At 37.3% G+C, this 21,002-nt stretch overlaps 1 protein-coding gene across 6 annotated transcripts in view; it reads right to left on the bottom strand.

Annotated features, from left to right (window-relative positions):
- CUNH1orf21 (chromosome unknown C1orf21 homolog) overlaps positions 1-21,002 on the bottom strand; it is a 264,779-nt gene that overhangs the window by 91,682 nt on the left and 152,095 nt on the right. For all 6 annotated transcript variants that reach the window (XM_027868525.1, XM_027868524.1, XM_027868522.1 and 3 more), the window contains one exon: positions 19,730-19,824. In XM_027868525.1, coding sequence (XP_027724326.1) covers positions 19,730-19,824 — 95 coding nt within the window. The remainder of the gene's footprint in view (positions 1-19,729; positions 19,825-21,002) is intronic.

The following is a 21,002-nucleotide window of genomic DNA, read 5'->3' as shown; positions in this document are numbered from 1 at the left end:
TACTTACATTTGTAGGACTTCGGAAAAGTTTTACTTTCTAGTTTTGGTTTCCAGCAAAATGAAGGGTCCCCTCTCTCTGTCTAGTCTAGTATTCACTTGAACAGTCACAGACTTTTTTCTCTCTGAGCCCTCCTCTGAGTTTCCCTTCTTCTATGTAATGAGGGGGTTGGATTAGATGCTAAGGTCCCTTCTAGCTCTAAATTTGTGATCCAAAAACTTTCAGAATTTTAGAGCTGGAATGACTTTTAGAGTGCTCTCATATGCATGCCCCATTCATTTTACAGGTAAAGAAACCGAAGCCCAGAAGAATATTAGTCATAAATTCACATGGGGAAGAGGAGAAGAATTAACTGGTCTTGGTGATTATCTGGTCTAATCCCCTTACTTTTACAAATAAAGAAACCAAGGCTCAAAGAGAAGTGAAAGTGCCTTGCGTACGGTTCAGTCGTTTTTTAAAGTCCTGTCCAACTCTTCATGACTCCATTTGGGGTTTTCTTGGCAAAGATATTGGAGTGGTTTGCCATTTCCTTCTCTAGCTCATTTTACAGATGAAGCAACTGAGGCAAACAGGGGTCAGTGGCTTGGCTTGCCCGTAGTCACACACTTAGTTAAGTATTTGGGGCTGGATTTTAACTCAAGAAGAGTCTTCCTGACTCCAGGCTTAAGGCTCTATCCACTGCACCACCTAGAAGCTTTTTACTTGACTCTAATTGGCCAAATCTTCATTCTTCTCAAGTATTGCTACAGGGTTTTAAAATTAGATGTGTCATTAGAAAAATAAGAAATAGGCTGACTATAATATTACCAAAAAACCCCCAACAACTTAGTTTTCTCCTTGATACCGAATGACTAAAATGGTATCTATCCCCCCCTTCAATGAATTTTACAACGTCTATTAAAAACTCATCCATTTTGATGATACCTACTAAATTCTGTCCTAGCAAATGCAAACGAATTCATTGCTTTATTTGTTTTTCAAAAATAAAGCAAGAGACAGAGCACAGAATTTGGATCAAGTACTCAACAAATACGTACTGACCTAACAGTTAAGCAAATGCTAGCTAGAATTTATTTTTAAAAAGCAGTTTCCAGAGGATGTCACAAGACTAGTTCATCCATGGCTTATTAATAACTTATGTTCATCATAATGGTGCTGCAAGATGTTGAATGATCAAAATGACATTACTACAAGACTGAAAAATGCAGACCTAACTAGAAATTCATCATTATTTTTCAAGGAAAGATTCCACTATATGTACAATATATTCAGCTTAAAAGCAAGAAACTAAAAAAAAAAAATGGACTAAGGCATTTCACAAAGATTGCATAGGTGTGTTTACTGTGTATCAGGGCTTAAAGGCCCCTCAATGAACCAGAAAAGGGCCCCCCCCCCATTGTGCTTAATTGAATTTTATTGTTTTCAACTCACTTAAGTTAAAGAACAATTATGTAGGTTGCTAATATAATGGGCATATTTACATGACAATAATTTTCCTCTATGCTCTGAAGAGCTCCCAGAGTCAGGTAATTTGTCCACACGGTGACTGCATTTACTGCCATGGTTTATTAAGCTCTGAATTGCTGTATAACCACAGTTAATTCCCTTAGCTACCCCTGGTGGTCTCAGGTATCTACAAATAGCTTTAACTTTAAATTCCAAGTCACAGTAATTGAGTTGGAAAGTTGGTGAATGTTTTTAATTTCTTTTTCTCAAACAATTAATAGGATAAGAGATGTAGAGCTAAATGTGATCTTATAGATCATCCACTACAGTGACCCCCCCCCCCAACAATTTTAACTGATTCCCCCAAAGCCATACAGGTAGTTAGTTAGGCAGCAAAGCCTAGATTTGACCCTAAATACTCTTACTTCAAATTTAAGCACCCTTCCTTGCCTATGCATGCTTCAAGCCAGGAAAAAAAAATGAGCCCATGAGGCTGAATAACAAAATTCTATGAACCAAAGTATCTATCTAAATGAAAAATACAAAAAGTGATTATGACAAACTTGGGAACTCAGCAAACCTATCTTAAAAGTCAATTTGATACACAGTATTCATTAGCTATAATTTTTTTTTCCCTCACCTAATCCTTCCCAGGGAAAAGTGGCCATTTTCATGTTACTCAGAGTTCCTTAGCATGGCTTTGACAGAATGTAATTCCTTCTGAGTAGGAATTGTTTCATTTTTGGTCTCTCTAACTCCAATAGATCCACAGCACAGTGTGTATATAACACTGGGTTTTGTGGTAAGAAAGACCTGAGGTCAAATCAAGCCTCATTAGTTTACTAGCTGTATGACGCTGGGCCAATCACTCTGTGCCTCAGTTTCCTCAAGTGAAAATGGGGATAATAATAGTATCTAATCCTCCAGGGTTGTTGTGAGGATCAAAAGAGATAATATTTGTAGAGCACTTCGCAGAGTGTCTGGCACACAGTAGGTACTTAATAAATGTTTATTTCCTTCCTCTCATTTTTCTTCCACCACTAACTGAGTGCCTAACATAGAGTAGGTGCTTAATAAACGCTTCCTGATTGATTTGTTGGTAGGAACCTAATTTTCTGAGATGACATCTTGGTACGGTGATGTTACCACATCAGTCGGTACACAAACAAAGCAGAGTGGCTCCAGAGTGAATGCCCTAGTTTCTGGTTTCACCTATAGTAACTTTCTGGGAACTCCTTTGAAATGAAGTACTCTGGGAACCTTGGAGGGCCCCTTCAGCGACTCCATTCCACAAGAAGCTCCAGGATGCTTCATGTGCTCTTGTGTTCACAATTATTGACTAAAGGACTCTAAAATTGGAAGGCAAATCCACTCATTTTCACTCTGCCAGAAGACCATTTATATAACGAAGGGAAACTTCCTAAGAGAAACGGAGGATCTGCTATTATTACTTTTTTCAGGTATACTATAATTCTTAAATTTTTCATTTCAAAATTTTGGTTTATTTATGGTCTGAAAAAATATGAAAATAAAGTTTAATGATATGTCTTAATTTGCATTATTAACAATTAACAAGAAAAGTCATATTTCTGCAATAATCAAAATAATTTTTAAAATTTTAATTTAATTTTTTAGCATTAGGCCTTAGCTCTGCTCTGGCTACTACTACATGTAGAGTTTCCAAGAAATTCTATGTTCCACCTGTCTAGTCTTTGCTTCGCTAGAAGCAAAAGTCCCAATGGATATCAAGCACGCAAGGGATATAAGGAACTATAACTTCTCTGGCTAACGAAATAGAAAAATTACTTAGTGCATTCTATATATGTTTTCTGCTCTGATCAGGAGAATTGCTGCTGCTATCACATTCCTTACAACGTTCATCCTTACAAAATCAGAACCGCCTACGCAATCTTTCTTAAATTGGATGGGGAGCTATCTTTGGCATAGGGGGTACTGCGTCCAAATAGGAAGAAAAGCAAGGAAAGCAAAAGTCCTATCAAATATCATGCTATAACACTTATGGAGCATTCAGAGCCTGTGTAATACTGGATTCTTTCTCTCTCTTCACTTTTAAATATGGCAGGTGACTTGAAACAGAATATTTTCACAACTAGAAGGGGTATCGTTGACAGTCTAGTCTAACCCATAACTAAGCTACCCTCCCCCCAATTTGCCTGACAAGTAGCCATGCAGTTTTGCTTGAAGACCTCCAAAGAGGAAGAACCTACCACCTTCCGAGGTGTTGTTGTTCAGTTGTTTCAGTTTTGTCCGACTCTTTGCAACTCCATTTGGGTTTTGTTTGTTTGTTTGTTTTTTTTGGCAAACTGGAATGGTTTGCTGTTTCCTTCTCCAGCTCATTTTACAGATGAGGAAACTGAAGTCAACAGGGTTAAGTGACAGAGTCACACAACTAGTAAGCCAGATCTGAGGCCAGATTTGAACTCGGGAAACTCAGGTCTTTCTGACTCCAGGCTGGGTGCTCTACCCACTGTACCACCTAGCTGCCCAATTTTATTTTGGGATAATTCTCCATGAAAAGGACATGATTCTTGTAAATTTCTAACAATTAGATTGACAAATGAGGATGGTATAGCTGACAGTTAAGTTTTCCTTGGAAACCAATGTAACGGGACTAATTGCTATCATAACTATAACTCAAAGATCAGCTGGAACTAATGGAATTTTAATAGTCAACACTAAAGTTAAAATTTTAAAAAAAGTAAGGCTATTTTTTCCTGGGATATCTCTACAAGTTTACTTGTTTTAAACTTAGACAAATAATTCCAAACTAGGTAACACAGTGGATCCAGTGTTGGACACTCAGGAAGGCCTGAGCTCACATCCTGTCTAAGACACTTACTAGCTGTGCGACCCTAGGCAAGTCACTTAACCTTTCTGGGACTCAGTTTCCTCAGCTGTAAAATGAAGATAATAGTAGTACCTACTTCACAGGGTTGTTACGAGGACTTAATGAGATCCTCATCCATAGCTAGCTATTAAGTTGATGATGATGTTTATCAGTAGAGAAAGTATTCAAATACTTTAATGAATTGATCAATAATTTAGGAAAAGAAATGTTCTAAGAGAGTGGATTGGAAAGAACAGAATAAATATTGCTAATTGGAATTGAAACCCAAGATAATAAGAGAGAGAGCACAGTGGAAACAATACTGCCATGTTTTCACACCAGTCTATATGTGGTAGTAAGCAGAAGGTGTATATGGGAGAATTCAAGAGCTAAGGTCAGGTGAGGGTCTTGCTGAAATAATTAGGTAGACTGAGAAGAGTGAGGACATTCGAAGAACGCAAGGATGGGTAGAAGACATACATACCTAGTGTTTTCCATTGGAGAGAGGCAAGATGATAGCTGGAGTGGTTGGGGGGCTCCTAAGTGTTTTGCCCTTTGTCTCTAAGTGTGTGTGATCCATTGGAAGAAAGAACCTGGTGTGTTAATGATGTGTGTATTATCCAGTGGGTCTTAGTGCAGTAGGTCACTGCACTGCCTCAATCATAACACAGATTATCCCAAGCCAACAGGGGAGCTAAGTGATAATGAAGTTGTATTCCGGATTCAGTCTAGGAGTGGGAATCTCTTTATATTGCTGAGGTCACTCTCCCATTTCTAAGAGAAGCATGACCTACTCTTGTAGAACTGATATGACTGAAGAAACACTATCCAAATCTTATTAAGTGCTCAGACATATAATTATTACACTAAAGTGTTTGTTATCTAGAATTGGCAGGAAATAAGCTTATCTGGAAAAAAGTTTTCTTTTACTTCTACAACAAATCTTTCACAATTGGTCAGAATAATCTTTCTTACTGTTCAGGTATGATCACATCACTCTCTTAACTTAAAAAAAAAAGCTTCTCACAAACTCTTTAGCCTAGTATTAAAAGCCTTCCTCTTACTGGCTCCAACCTACCTTTCTACTTCCATTTACACATTCTAAAGTCCAAACTGGACAACTAGATATTTTTTCTTAATATTTTATCTCTTTAGACCCAAGCATTCATAGAAGCTGCCTGCCTATTGTGAAAATGTACTCCCTGCCTCATCTCTGCCTCTCAGAATCCTCACCTACCTTTAAAGCTTAGGTCAAATGTGACTTTTTTCTTTGATTCGCCTAGTTGTTAATGCTCTTTTCATCTCCAAATTTTTAAAGATTCAGTTTTCAGTCCCCTCCCCTTCTACAAAGCAAGAAAAACAAAAACCATTACAAACTTCTAAATTCCCACATTGTCCATGGAACAAAAAAAAAAGAAAAAGGAAAAAAGGCCTCAATCTACACTCTGAACCCATCACTCTTTATTTGGAGACTAGAAGCGTGTTTCATTATTAGTCCTCTGAAATTGTAGTTGGTCATTGTATTGGTTAGAGTAACTAAGTCTTTTGAATTGATTGTCTTTACGATATTGTTATGATTGTGTCAGTTGTTCTGGTTCTGCTCACTTCACTTTGGATCAGTTCAGACAAGTTTTTCCAGGTTTCTCTGAAACCATCCTTTTCATCCCCAAATTTTCCTAGTATGCTTTGATCTCTTTCTCTTGTCCTTTTCACTTCCTACCTTATAACACGTGACTTGTGTACATGACATTTATCTCTAGTACAATATAAGCTCCCTATTTCTTTTTTTTAGTTTGAATGTTCCCCAATCACTAGCACAGCGTCCTGCAAACACAGCAAATGTTGAATGGAATTGTTCTTGGGCTGTTAAGAAAACTAGAGAAATTCTTACAATTGTGCTGAATTCACTTGATACAGATTTATGATATGTAACCTCTGCTGAGTTTATGTGGCTGTTCAATAGTCCTCAACTCCTATAGGCTCTCTATCTCAATTCCTCAAGCAATCATTCTAAACCATTCCATTTTCCTCTTTCGTAAAGGCTTCAGTCTATCTACTCCCCATTCCCAACCCTTGGAATAGGTGATTTAATGTTAAGTAGTAGTAGAAATATAAATCCTTGATTCTTCTTCTTCTTTTTTTTTTTTGGTGAGGCAACTGGGGTTAAGTGACTTGCTAGAGTCACACGTCTAGTAAGTGGTATGTGTCTGAGGGCGGATTTGAACTCAGGTCCTCCTAACTCGAAAGCTGGTGCTCTATGCACCGCACCACCAAGTTGCCCCTAAATCCTTGATTCTTCAAAGAATCAAAGTTGAATGTGACCCAAAAGACAATGAGAAGATGCATTGTGGGTACAAGTAGGCTACAGCTTATTTCACACGATGATCTATGTGCGAGAAGTGGCATAAGAGACATCATCAAGAAATTTATAATAAAAAAAAAAAAGTGAGCTGGTCAAAGAGAGAAGAACCTTTCAAGTGTTACAATGGCATGTCCAAATTGCAAAGACTTGGCAGAAGACCTCCAGGATGTTGATGAATCCTCTGTAGAAGGTCTAGAGAGGAATATAAATAAGAGTAGCCCAGAACGATAAGACATGATTGATCTGCATTACAGTCTATATTGATATTTTAATATTAAAATACTGAAGAGTTTAAAGCAGTATATGCTATTTTTTTTCAGAACAGAGAAGCTTAACAATTTAATATCATAGAGCACTGCTAGTATGCAAATCAGGAAAATTAAACTGGGTCTATTATGCATGTGAAATAGGCAGTTTTATGATGGCATTTTAATAGATCTAATATGATGTTGACAAGCTAAACAATAAGTACTTTCAAGAGGGAAGATGAATAGACTTTTATGCCTGGTTATCTATTCCTATCTTGCCAATATTATGAGGACAGATTTCTTTCAGTATTACCATCAATTTTGAAAATCAAACCTGAATTAGGTTGCAGATCCCTGATGCATGTTGATGAAGCATATGACTGAGGTATACATGAAAAAATAAACCCTAACACTTTCTCTAGGAAACAATATATTTGTATAATGTTATTACTTTTAGTAGAATATAAATGATTAATTTTTAGACAAACGATCTCACTGAATTTTCCAAAACGTAAGTGAAACTATATGCTTTGGTTTTATTTTTAGCATCCCACTGGGGAGGAGAAAGAAATGTGGGCAGCCTGCAGAAAGGGCATATCACCCCTTACTGTGTGTGTTAGCTACTCATGTAATAGTGATTATGTACATGTAATAGTAAGATTATGAACAAATCTTGCTAGCATTCATTTTACGTGCTTTGCCATTTGTTACTGTATCAGTTGGGTAACAATATCCTGCCCTTTTGGTCTGATCAACAGGTCCAAGGAACCAAGTTAATACACCATCCAAACAGTACCACGATTTGAGGCTTTCTCTCACCAAGCTCTCTGCTTCATTACTAGGCTATAACTGTTTATTTGGGGAAGAAGCCAAAAATCAGGCTGGGCCTATTATCCTTGCTTCTTGGAGTTAATTTAAAAAGGTGAAAAGGAGACAAATCACCCTCTACTGGGAGGGAGAAGGATGTAGTCAAGTATGTGAACCACAATTTATATTTATACAACACTATGCATCTAAGGAAAACATGTTTAACAAAGAATACATTTCAAAACAATACTGGGAAAACGGAAGTCATCATAAAAGCCCTCAGAGACAGTTTGCTGCCTGGTTCACTGTGTTAATACACAGACTTTATATTGGTTATAACAAGGGCCAAGGGCCAGTCTACAAACTTGAGACTCATTTGCAAACATGAAAAATGGGGTGTCATAAAAACGTACCTATATTAAAAAAATCATAAGAACTGCAACTTAGGAACTTGACGTTATTTTCTTTAGATACAGAAGAGGAGAGATACTGCAGTTTGAAATAAGGTTTTTAATTATGTCGTGGAGCAGTGGACAGAGTTGTGTGCCTAGAGTCAGAAAGATCTGAGTTAAAATTTTGTCTCAGACACCAGTTGTGTGACCTTGGGCGAGTCACTTAACCACTGCCTGCCTCAGTTTCCTCAACTGTAAAATGGGGATAATAATAGCACCTACCTGGCAGAGTTTTGAGGATCAAGTAAGGTAAGTACCTAGCACAGTGCCTGGGCCATGGGAGACGCTTAATACATGCCTACTACCTTCCCTTCCTCAAATAATGACCCATATAACTCCTCTAGAAATCAGCTTACTATCCTTGACTGCAGTGATGATCATGCATTTGTTTTCTCTGAGTAAGACTGAAGTGTGTTATGTCACTAATCTCCACTCATATAAATGAAGCTCTCCTAACTCTTTCCTATGTTCCCAGTAAGGAAGATCATTGATTTTAAATGTCAATCAAACTCGGAATAGAACCTGAACATTTGTACTATCTGCCCATTAATCTGTTCCTTGGATCACATGCTCTCTTCTTTACTTTTTATGCAATGAACACCTGAGTTCATGATGGCTGATTCATCAGATCCCTCCTCCTTGGAGAGCTGAGCTCCTCCAATCCTGTTCTACCCTAAAAACAAAGAATAAACCTACCGCCAGAATCATCAAAGACCTTGAAAAACCATAATCAAGGAAACCCAGAGAATCTAGTGGAAAATAAGGTACATAATCTTCTTTTTCATTCTGAAAAGGTAACAAAGGAAGAACACCATTACCATAATTTTATATTAACTCAGGGCTGCTACTGTTCCAAGCAGCCAAAAATATTTGGAGGCATTATAACCATTTCTCAAGTCTGTGAGGAAGGAATATAATATTACCCATATTTTATGGGTTGGATAATCACCAGGGAGAAAATGAGACAATGGTAACCGATCTTCTCTAAAGCCAAGTTAGATAAAATCTCCAGGAACGCTAGAAGTCATGGGAAATTCTGCCTTGGGTCTGATACCACTCTGGCCTTCTCAAAATCCTTCAGAACAGGGATGCAATGAGCTGCCCTCAGATCCAGGCTTCCAATTCTTGAGGCTAGGTTTAAAAAAAAAAAACAGATGACATCTAGATGACATCTTTGTAGATACAAAGAGTTGCCAGTGCTCTTTCTCCTTCCTTAATTTATCTTGTATTTACTCACCTACGTACATGCTGTATTCCCTCCAAGTCAAGTCAACAAGTATTTATTAAGTTCCTACTATGTGCCAGGCATCAATTGAAGGTAACCCCCTTGACGGCAAGGTGCTTTTTCTCCAGGGTCTAAGACAATGACCTATATCTATTAGGAGGTATTTAATAAAGGTTTCCTGAGATGGATTAAAGGGCTTTCTGTATTAAAAATAATCCTGTTACAGTCTCATTATTAAGCAGATTCAGTTTGTTTTACCCAAGTCTCAATAGTGCTAAGTCTAGTTTAGCTGCTCAGGGAGATTGGGACTTTCCAGCACTGACAATCTATTCTTTTATGTAACTTCTAAATAAAAATAATCTAACTCCTTACATGAGGAACAGAGAAAGAAGAGAACAAAGAATGAAGAAAACAGAAAATGAAGGCAAACAATCCTCCCAAGATTATCTGGGGTCACCATTTAATGGGTCTAGGACAAATGAGAACAGAAAAGAAAATCTGTTGGGGTATTAGCCTCTCCATGAAATCACGGGAAAAGCAGAATCAATAGATATTCTGCTCAAGGGGGAGAACATAGCTCAAGTTCAATTTTTTAAAGCAAATTGATCAAATGCTGCTCCTCTGATGAAACGGTCAATTTAAGCCTAAATCTTTGCTATAGAGCACAGCATCCTCCCATTTATAAGTATATAGATAATTAGAAATCCCTGCTGTAGCCAGTGTATCTTAGAGTGAGGTGAGAATGATTATCTTGTATGATCTCTGACCAACAGCTAGTGAGGGGCCTTTCAGAGCCTGTCAAGGTATCTCTGCCCTTTAGTCGGCACAGTGACACTGAGCCCTCCTCCTACAGCTGACTGCTATAACCGTTGCATATTCTGGCTAACTACAATGCCTTACCAACAGCTAGGTTTAAGTACTTCAAATAGTGACTCCATGGGATTCCAAAGCATTTCTCCTGCTCTTGCTGAATTAAAGAGGCCTTATAAAGAACAGAAATTTAGAGATAGAAAGGATCTTGGAGGTCATTGAATCTGAACCTTTCATTTTACTCGCTGAGGAAACTGAGGTCAAATTACTTGTCAGAGATCACATCAGTATTCATCAGAAGTGGGATCTGAACTTCTAGATCTTCCTAATTCCAAAGTCAGTTCTCTATCCACTATGCAATGAATGCCTTTGTGACTCTGACCACAGCTTACTTTTAGGGTACTGATTTACTTTACAATCCTGAAAATATCCGTTTCTCATGAGTAAACCCAGCAAAGCTTAGTGACTTTTGGCTAGACAGTGTCCTGTGCCTCACTACTGTAGGTGACTACATTGCCTAAATCTAACACATTAATAATATGTATGAGAATGCAAAGTAAGAAAGTACAACATTGACGAATCTAGCTCTGGCAAACACAGGCAACAGAGAGATATAACCAGAAGTTAAAATTCCATTCTTCTAGTATGTCAGAAGATTCAGCAATAGGTGGATGACCACAGACAAATCACTCCATCTTTCAGGGCCTCAACTTTCTTATCTGTAAAATAAGATGGTCAGAAAAAATGGCCTCTATGGTGTCTTCTAGTTCTAAAGCAGTGGTTCATAGCATTTTTAGTGTTGTGCCTCCCTTCTCAGAATGTTTTTATAAAATGCATAAAATAGAAAGGATTACAAAGGAAATCAATTATACCAATATACATGTATTGAAATATTTTTAAAACAAGTTTATAGACTCCAGTTTAAGAATCCCTGCCAAGCCTATGATCCTATGATTAAATCACTTCTAAGTTTCTAATTATAACATTTTATGATCCTGTGATAATAGTAACTTAGGAATATTTAAAACAGGTCTCTAAATCTGGGAATGCTACTAAAAGCAGAAGCTTGCCTAATGATGAAACAAACTGATTCAAAAGAAATTTCATTTAGACAATGCTATCAGCAGATGGCAAATGAAAATCATTGTAAACAAAAGTAAAATTAGTCTTGGAGTAAAGAATCAATCTAGGAAATACATACTAAAATAGAACAATCATCCAAGCCACTGACTGCCTAGAAAAATGATTTAATGATCATTTGGGAGTACGGTCCTGAAAATGTCAGCAATAGCTAAGGAAAACAAAAACACTGTGGATTATATTAACAGAGGATATTTAAAAAGTGTAGCAGGAATGCTATTAACATTATATAGTACTTACATTAGAGAGGGCAAGGATGTTAATGGAACTGATTTCCTCCAGAAACCCTGAGTGAATTATTGGTAAATCTTTTATAGATTGTAATGTTAAACAATTTGCATACTTGAGGAGCTCAGTAATCAGGTGCTGGTTCCTCCAATGCCCATCCACTTTTCCTTGAGAGGCATGAACTAGTTGGGTGATTAGAGACAGGCCAGTTGTTTTCTCTTTCTGAGACTCAGTTTCTTTATCTGAGAAACAGGAATAATAACACTCACATACTTAGCTCATTGGGTTGTTATGCAGATCAAGCGAGATAATTGTCATTATTGGATAAATGTCAGGCAACAAGATATATGGACCAATAACTTGGATTATTTTGAGGAAAATATTGAAAACACTGATTTGGATTTTCTTGATGCTTCTTCATAGATCATGAGAAATGAAAATGTAAAATTTCAAAAATATGAAAAGAAGTGATGGAATCTAATTGGAGCAGATCTTCTCTGACACATCAGATTTATTAAGAGTTTTTTTTTTCTGGGGCATTTTTTGTTAGTGCATTATAACATGATGGCCATGGTTGCTATTGGGAGGATGTCAACAACAATAACAACAAAAGTGAGGAGACCACATGTGGTGAGGACTAAAGAGTATGAGAGGACTAGAAAGGGAAGAAGGGGTTAAATTGTAAAGGGCTCTAAAAGCCAAACAGAAGGCTTTCTATTTGATCCCGGATGAAATCAGGAGGCACTGAGAAGCTGAGGGGTGACATGGTCAGTCCTGCATTTCAGGAAGCTCACTTTGGCAGCTGAGTGTAAGATGGACTAGAGTAGGGAAAGACGTGAGGCAGGGAGAGCAATCAGAAGGTTGCTGTAATAGTCAAGGTGTGAGGTGATGAGGGCCTCTGCACCAGAACAGCAGCTGTGTCAGAGGAGAAGGGTACATAGAGATCTTCAACTCTGATGCAGTGATGTCTTTATAAAATGATCTCTGCTCTGACGGAAGAATTTGTCTTTTTTTTTGCTAGTAAGACAAAGTCATTTGCCTTCTAGCAGGTTCTCAATGGTAGTTCAAAGAAACCTGTACTTGGGCTGCAAAAGCTTAATAAGAATAAAAAAATAAATCTTACTACCAAAGTACAGGTCTTCTGATATCATTTAACATATTTCCACTGATCAAGATTTTGTCAATAATGTAACGGATCATGCAAGGATCAGAAAAGATGGTATAAAAAATAAGTAAATTTGGGTAGTCTACAATGGGGCTGCCACAGAATGCTACTCAATTTTTCTTTTCCCTCAGAGTGATCAGACATACATGGTAATAGAAACTAATGCTCTGTCTGATCACAGAGTACAAAACTAGGAATAATGAGCAGAAGTAACAAAGAAGCAAACGTGGGCTTGATGTAAGAAAATAAAACTGATGCAAAGTGAAATGAGCAGAACCAAGAGAACGTGATACGCAGTTAACAGCAATATTGTATGATGATCAACTGTGAATGACTTAGCTTTTCTCAGCAGTACAATGACCCAAGACAATTCTGAAGGACTTAGGATGAAAAATGCACCCACTTTTAGAAACAGAAGTGTTGGAGTCTGAATGCACATTGAAGCATACTTTTTTTTACTTTATTATTCTTGTTTTTTTGTTTAATCTGCATTTTCTTTTTAACATGGCTAATATGGAAATGTTTTGCATGACTGCACATGTATAATCTATATCAATTTTTTTGCCTTCTTGAGGGGATGGGAGAGGAGGAGGGAAAAAAGGGAAAACATATGGAATTCAAAATAAAAAAATGAATGCTAAAAATGTTTGTATGTAATTGAGAAAAAAATGAAAGACAACTTAAATGTAAAAAAAAAAAGAAAAAGAAAACACTTCCTAACAATTACACATCTGAAAATACAATGAGTGGTCTAACAGAGGAAGCAGAGAATTCCTACATACTGGGGACCTCCAAGCAAAGCTTGGGTACCTACTTTTTAGGCATATTATTTCTGAAGGAATTTTTGGTATGGTTTGGACCATATGGCCTCCAAAATCCTATCTAAATCTGAGATACTATGATTATGATAGCACTGCTTTGATCTAAGTGATAAGATTGAAATCTTGCTATCATTTCCTGCATTTCTTTTGTCCTTGGATAGCTCTTCTGAGCACACCGGTGACACAATCAGCACTTTATTATTTACTGTTTTATTCTCTGTTTTACTTGTAGACATTTCCTTAATTAGATTATAAAATCCTTTTTGGCAATACAGCATCTTCTACTTCTTTTACACTCACCACAGTTCAAAGTGTGGTGCTAGACACATAGTGGGTGCTCAAGTCACATACTTGTTAATGTAACAGCCTGAAAATCCGAGTTTTCTGAGCACTGTGATACAGTCCAGCCGTTGACACATCAAATACACAGGAAGAAATCCCTCAATCTATCTTGTTGACTTCCTTATCTTGTATTATTTTAGTTCATGGACTCTACATTCCACATTTCAGCCAAAATTAATTCCTCATCCCCCCCTCCTTATCTGTCATACACTCTTCCATCTCTGTGCCTTTATTGATCCCATCATTAAGTGAACAACTCAGGGTGCATCTCTTCCATGAAGCCTTCCCTAACATTTTCCTCTTTCCTCAAACTATTTTCTATCTCCTCAAATTTCTTTGGATCTTTCCTTTTCATTTATCTTGGTTTAGTTTGTCTAATTTCTATTTGTATTGCTTCCTTTCCCATTAAATGGTAAGCTCCTTGAGAACCAATTCTGTATTGTTATATTTTTAAAAAAATTCTTGGAGAAGAGTACGGGATGCTTGATATAGTAAGTGGTTAATAAATGTTTATTGAATTATAATGAATTGGGCACTTAAATTATACTGCCTTCAATGCTTGGGTAACTGAGTTATTTTTATAATTTTTACCAATAAGAATTAAAAAACTCCCTAACATTAAGTTGAGTCTTTCTCTATAAGAGAAATATGACACTTATGAAGATGTGGTTCAAGATAAGAGAAGGGGGGAAGATAAAAATAGTTTCAAACATTCAATAAGAAGTCACTCTGAGACAAGTAATTTAAAATTAATTTTCCATTTCTGGATGAAGTTGATTGCCTATCACATAATCAAAACCATCACTAACATTCCCCAGATGATGAATGGTCAAAGGATATGAACAGTTTTCAAAGGAAGAAATCTAAGATATCAACAGTCATATGAAAAAAGGCTCTGAATCACAAATAATTAGAGAAATGCAAATTAAAGCAACTCTGAGGTTCTACCCCACACCCATGAGACTGGCAAAGAGGACAAAAAAGGAAAATGACAACTACTGGAGAGGCTGTGGGAAAACAAGCATATTAATGCACTATGGGTTGAGCTGTGAATTGCTCTTGTCTTTCTGGAAAGCCATTTGGAACTATGCCCAAAAAGGCATTATAACTGCACACATCCTTTTACCCAGCAATAAACTTCTAGGTCTATGTCCCAAAGAGATTAAAGAAAGAGGGAAAGGATCCATATTTATCAAAATATCTATAGCAGTTCTTTTTTGTAGTGGCAAAGAACTAAAAACAGACTGTCCATCAACTGGAGAATGCTGATGAAGAAATGATGTATATGAATGTAAAAAAATATTATTGGGCCATCATAAATGAGAAACCTAGGAAGATTTAGATGGATTGATGCAGAGTAAAATGAGCAGAACCAAGAGAAAATACAACAACAACATTGTTAAGACAAACAACTCTGGAAGATTAAGAACTTGATCAGAGAAACCAACTATATTACTATAGGACCAATGATGAAGCAAGCATGTCACCACTTCTGACAAAGAGGTCATAGACTCAAGATGTGGTATTTGATATACATTTTTGGCCATGGCCAATGTGGGAATTTGTTTTGCTTGACCATTTGTTACAAGAATTTTATTTTACTCCTTTTTTTTCCAAAGAGGGGAGAGGAGTTAAGATGGAATACAATAAATGCTTATTAATTTAAAAAATAAAAGTTTAAAAGTTAAAAATGGGAAATAAAAATATAATTACTAACATATTCTAAATTGCTTTCTATCCCAACTTTCTGTATGTGACAATCCCTATAATACTTCTGATCCATCTGCTTTTTCTAGTCTTATTTCCTGGTCCCAGAACATTTCTGGAGAAAGTCAGACTCTGATGCTGTATAAACTCAACTGTGCCCTGAACGCTGTCAGAGTTCCTTGACAGAAAGATGGATAATTATTTCACAAATTCTCTTCAAATATTCTCCATTCTTCTCAAGTCCCTGAACTCACCATTCTTCTTTACTCCCTCATTTCTTTACATAAGAGACTGAGGCATGAACTTAAGATTACAGGCTCAAAATTTTAGAGTGGGAAAGAAGCTTAGAGGTTATCTAACCCAATTCTACTTCTTTATGGATGAGGGAACTCAGGTGAAACAATTGCTGAAGGTCACACAGGTTGGCTGTTAAGTGTAAGTTCGTGGTAAGCTGGCATCTGGACCCTGGTCCTTTGACTCCAAATCCTACTTTCTTTTCACTTCTTCATCTTCTCTCATCTCTCACCTCTAAATTCCCATCTCTTCATTTGTTCTTCACCCCCACCCCTCACAAAGGAGAAGTTTCCCTCCTCATGGCCAAGGCTCTTAGCTTTCCTCAGTAAAAGCTTCATGGAGAAGGTGGTATGTAGGCTGAACTTTGAAGTAAAGAATTTCAACAGAAAGAGATGTGGGTCAGTCAGTCAACTAACATTTATTAAACACTATGCCTTAAGCGCTGTGTTAAGCACTGAGGATACAATGAAAGCTAAAAAAAAACAAAAAAACACTAGTCCCTGGCCTTAGCAGCTCATATTCTAATGGGGAAGATGACGTTCAAACAATTACGTATGTACAAGATACATAAGGGATGGATGTAAGGTTATTTCAAAGGGAAAGTACTAACGGGGGTAGGGGTAGGGTTTGGGGCTGGGAAAAACCTCCTGTAGATGATGGGATTTGAGCTGGGTCTTGAAGGAAGCCAGGGAAACTAAGAGACAGAACTAGGGAGAGAGAACATTCCAAAGGTAAAGAGCTGGGTCAATGGAACGTCATGTGCAAGGAATAAACAACATACTGGTGGAATCCTAGCATGTGTGAAGGGGAGTAAAGTATAAGAAGATTGGAAAGGCAGGAAGGGGCTAGGTTATGAAGGTTTTTACGTGACAAAGAGAGGACTTTGTATTTGATCCTGAAGATAATAAAAGATCTAATGGGAGAGAGAGAGAGAGAGAGAGAGAGAGAGAGAGAGAGAGAGAGAGAGAATAAGAGTACAGGGGGTGACACAGTCAAACCTATGCTTTAGGGAAATACATGACTTTGGTAATTGAGTATAAGATGGGTTGGAATGGGGAGAAAGCTGATGCAAAGAGACCACCTAGAAGGTTGCTGTAATAGTCCAGATGAGAGGTGATAAGGACCTTAAGTAGGGCAGTGATTATCTAAATTGAGAGAAGGTGACATATACAAGAGATGTTGTGAAGGTAAAAATGATTAAGATTTGGCAAAGATTGGATGTTAAGCTACAAAGATGATAACCTACCTGAAAATAATCAAGAGTTGATTGCAATAAATTAAACTCAAAAAACATTTGTTAAACAAGGCAAAGTGAATACAAAGACAAAAATGAGACCATTCCTACCTCCCTGTGCCCCACTCCATTTCAAGGAGTCTATATTCTACTGAGGTATACAATGGGCACAGATATAAGCAAATACCCCACACCTAAAAGGGAAGAAAGCACTAACAAATGAGGGGCCAGTTGGGCTGTCTTGGTTTCTATTTTTTTTTTGTTCTGAACAAAAATACCAAGAGGTCACATTTATGTAGAACTTTAAATCTGGTAGAGAGCTGTATATACATTATCTCATTTGATCCCCAAAAGAACTCTGTGAGGTAGGTGCTAATATTTCTATGTTACTATTGAGTAAAGAAAGACTCAGATAGGGTAACAGGGTCACACAGCCAGTGTATGAGGCCAATATAAGTGCTGATGGTTCCTGAATGATTTCATTACTACTGTCTTAAAAAAAGCCAAAGACACACACCTGCCCTTACAGCATAAACAAATGCTGACTGTGGAGCAGGTGCTGACTGAAAAAAAAGTGACATCGGCAATATATTTTGTGCCTAAAGAGATGGAAAAAGCTGTGTCACAAGAGAAAACTGTCCTCCTTAAAGGGGGTACCACAGGCACAAAGTTACAGACTAGAAATTTCTAGTAAGGAAAACCCGAGACAAAGCCATTGCACATGTGTATTTACAAGCATCTAGCTGAGAACTGAAAGCCCCATGCTGAAAAATTCAATTTGTAACTCAAGAGGACGCAGTCACACTTGGAAAAGGGCAAAATGCTATTTATTCAGCAAGACAAAGCAAAGAAAGGACTCCTGAAGTTTCAGCTACTCAACCCTTCTGCATTATCAATCCTAGGTGAAAAAGGGCCATGTACAATTATTCAATCACTAAGTATTTCTTAACCCCTTACTATGTATCTGGCACTGTGCTGGGGATATAAAGATAAAGCAAAAATGGCCTCTGCCCTCCATGAGCTTACAATCTAACAGGGAAGACAACATGCACATAAAATATATATACCGAATAGACGGAAGGTTGCCTCAGAGGGGAAAGTACTAACAAATCATGAACATTTAAAATACTACCAAGCCATGTGCATGCTGTTAAAATACTAGTCTTTGAAAATTCTCATCATTGGAAGTATTAGCCACTGAGATTTAATTATTACACTAAAGAATAACTCCTTATGCAGCCAGATCAAGTATTCTGACAACTGCATTTCTGATCATTCAAAGTACTTTCAATTCCTTCAAAATCACCCAGACCACTTAGTATCTGAAATGGTAGCATTTCAAGTCACAAAATGTACTCAGCTCAGGGACAGCTTGTAAAGAGTGAGCTTATTAAGTTCATCAGAGTAGCGCAGAAAGTAATAGATTTCAGACCTCAAGATTTCTTGAATATTCTTCCATATCTCTCAGTTGCAGTTAAAATTAAACATAAAATACATAATAGGGAAAAGTCCCTTTAAAATAAATGGGCAGATTTTGTGATATTAAAATTTACTTTGATGAATACTCATTAAAGCATGAAATACAACAAATATACAACTTAGAAACCAAAGCAAAATTGAATATGTACAATTAAAATAGCCTATTGGCAGAACTTTTGGATATCATGTTAACTCTGTACTTCACAGAAGTAGAATTTGAGAGCTGTACAACCTTTCCTGTTTACAGAAACAATATTACAGCCTATTTGGTATTTATTCCCCTCTTCTCTAGTGAGGCAGCTAGGTGGTACAATGGATAGAGCACTGGGCTTGGAATTAGGCAGATTCATCCTCATGAGTTCAAATCTGGCCTCAAACACTTACCAGTTGTGGGACCTGGGCAAGTTACTTTAACCTGGTTTGCCTCAGTTCCTCATCTGTAAAATGAGCTGGAGAAGGAAATGGTAAACCACTCTAGTATCTTTGCCAAGAAAATCCCAAATGGGGTCATAAAGAATAGGATATGATTGAAACAACTCAACAACTCTTTTCCAAACTCATAGAGGGCAGGGACTGTTTTGTTTTTCTATCACCAGGACCTAGCCCAGTACCTGAATAGTAGGCATCTAACAAATGTTCGCTGAATGAAATTGATAATTATATTTATTTTTCCCATTATCTCAACACTCACATAATAGTTTGTGATATGAATATGAAGTACTGACAAACTTATCTTCAGAATGAGAAACAGATCTAAGATACTTTGTTTTGTTTTGCAGGAGATCTAAAAGTGACTTTCTTCAACAAGACTACATGCAGAGAATATACGAGTCATCATCCTTCATCCTGACCTGAATAAAAAGTTAAAAGAGGGTGAATATAAAAACACACAATAATCAACACTGAAGCATTCTCTTAACAAGATCAAGCAAGGTCTTATTCAGAGGCAAACAGGATACTGGAATAATTTTGCAAGCTTCCAGGCAAACTATAAATAGCTATAGCAGTTTCAAGAAATCAAGAAATCCTGTTTCAATATGTGAATTATTATTTGAACGTAGTGCAGATTTTTATCGCAATGGTATCACCCCCATTCCCTGTGATAGGAGAATCTTATTTTTACCAAGTTTTCTTGGTTCCTGGTTGCTATTTTCTGTTCATCTTCTGCCCCATTTTTCATGTATTTGACCTCTTCCACAGGTTTGATCCTATACTCATCTGGGGAAGAAAAAAAGGAAAACACATTTTAGACAGTTAAACAAGAGAAGAAAAAAAATGCCACCCTGAAAAGTGTAATGATGTTAGTCCTTTTCTTTCCTTCCTTTGCACAAAGTGCATTGAAATCAATCTGAGTGTAAGCCTGTGAGTGCTGGATCTCTTTCTGGGAGACTTCCTCTCCTATTTACTGGAAAACGCTCAGTACCTTGAAAACATTTATGAAAGTTTCATTGTCTGGCACTTTCCCAGATACAGCAAGAGGTGGCAGAAGTAACAGCAGTTTTTTTTTCTTTTTACAAAGGCTATTAAGTCCACAACTCACAGGAGCACAGCATCTAATGGGAAATGGGGGAATGAAAAGAAACCGCTTTATATGTGGAGGGGGTCAAAATATGAGCACGATCCTAGAGCGGCAATCTTCCATTCTGTATTCAGACCACACTGTTCCTCCTCTTTTTAAAAACGCATGTAATGCCAAGGGGATATTGATTGCTGAAGGTCTAATCCAAACAGATTTGATCATCTTGCAATCTGAACTCGACATCTTTGTCACACAGCACTTAGCCCAACTGAACTCAAAGTGCTTGAAAGATTATATTAAAGTACACAGTTTATCTTAACCTCCAGGTGAACTGTGTGAGTATACACATGTGGATGTGTGATAGGTACCATATAATCCCACTTAAGAGATGTAAAACTAACACCCAGAAGCAAAGACAATTTGTCTAAGATCAGCGAGAGTGGCAGTCCCTACAAAGGAACCAAGGTCTCTCCTCTTTCAATTCAATGCTATCATAATATTCTATTATTGATGCTGCAGTCACTAAACCACACTACTTACTCATGAGAACAAAGACAATATCTCACACACACACACACACACACACACACACACACACACACACACACACATGGTGGAAAAGCCCATTGAGCCCAATTTCTCTCCAGTCAAAAGCATCTACTCCAAGGCAGTCTACTCTTATAACTTCTAGCTATGCCTTCACTCCTTGTTCATTTTAATTCCCTTCCTGTCTGGTCTTCCAGTTTTACAGAGACCAGAAGATGGCAAAAACCGAGAGGCTTTTGGAGAGCTAATCCTTTATCTAACTGACTAAACCATTAGCCTAACTAACTAGAACATGTTAAAAGCTGGTGAGTGGAAAAGACAATAAGGACAG

This window comes from Vombatus ursinus, unplaced genomic scaffold (assembly GCF_900497805.2).
Source record: "Vombatus ursinus unplaced genomic scaffold, bare-nosed wombat genome assembly UNPS02014789.1, whole genome shotgun sequence".
In the NCBI taxonomy this organism is placed as follows: domain Eukaryota; kingdom Metazoa; phylum Chordata; class Mammalia; order Diprotodontia; family Vombatidae; genus Vombatus; species Vombatus ursinus.
The sequence above is the reverse complement of the archived record's forward strand: the minus strand, read 5'-3'. Positions and strand labels throughout refer to the sequence as shown.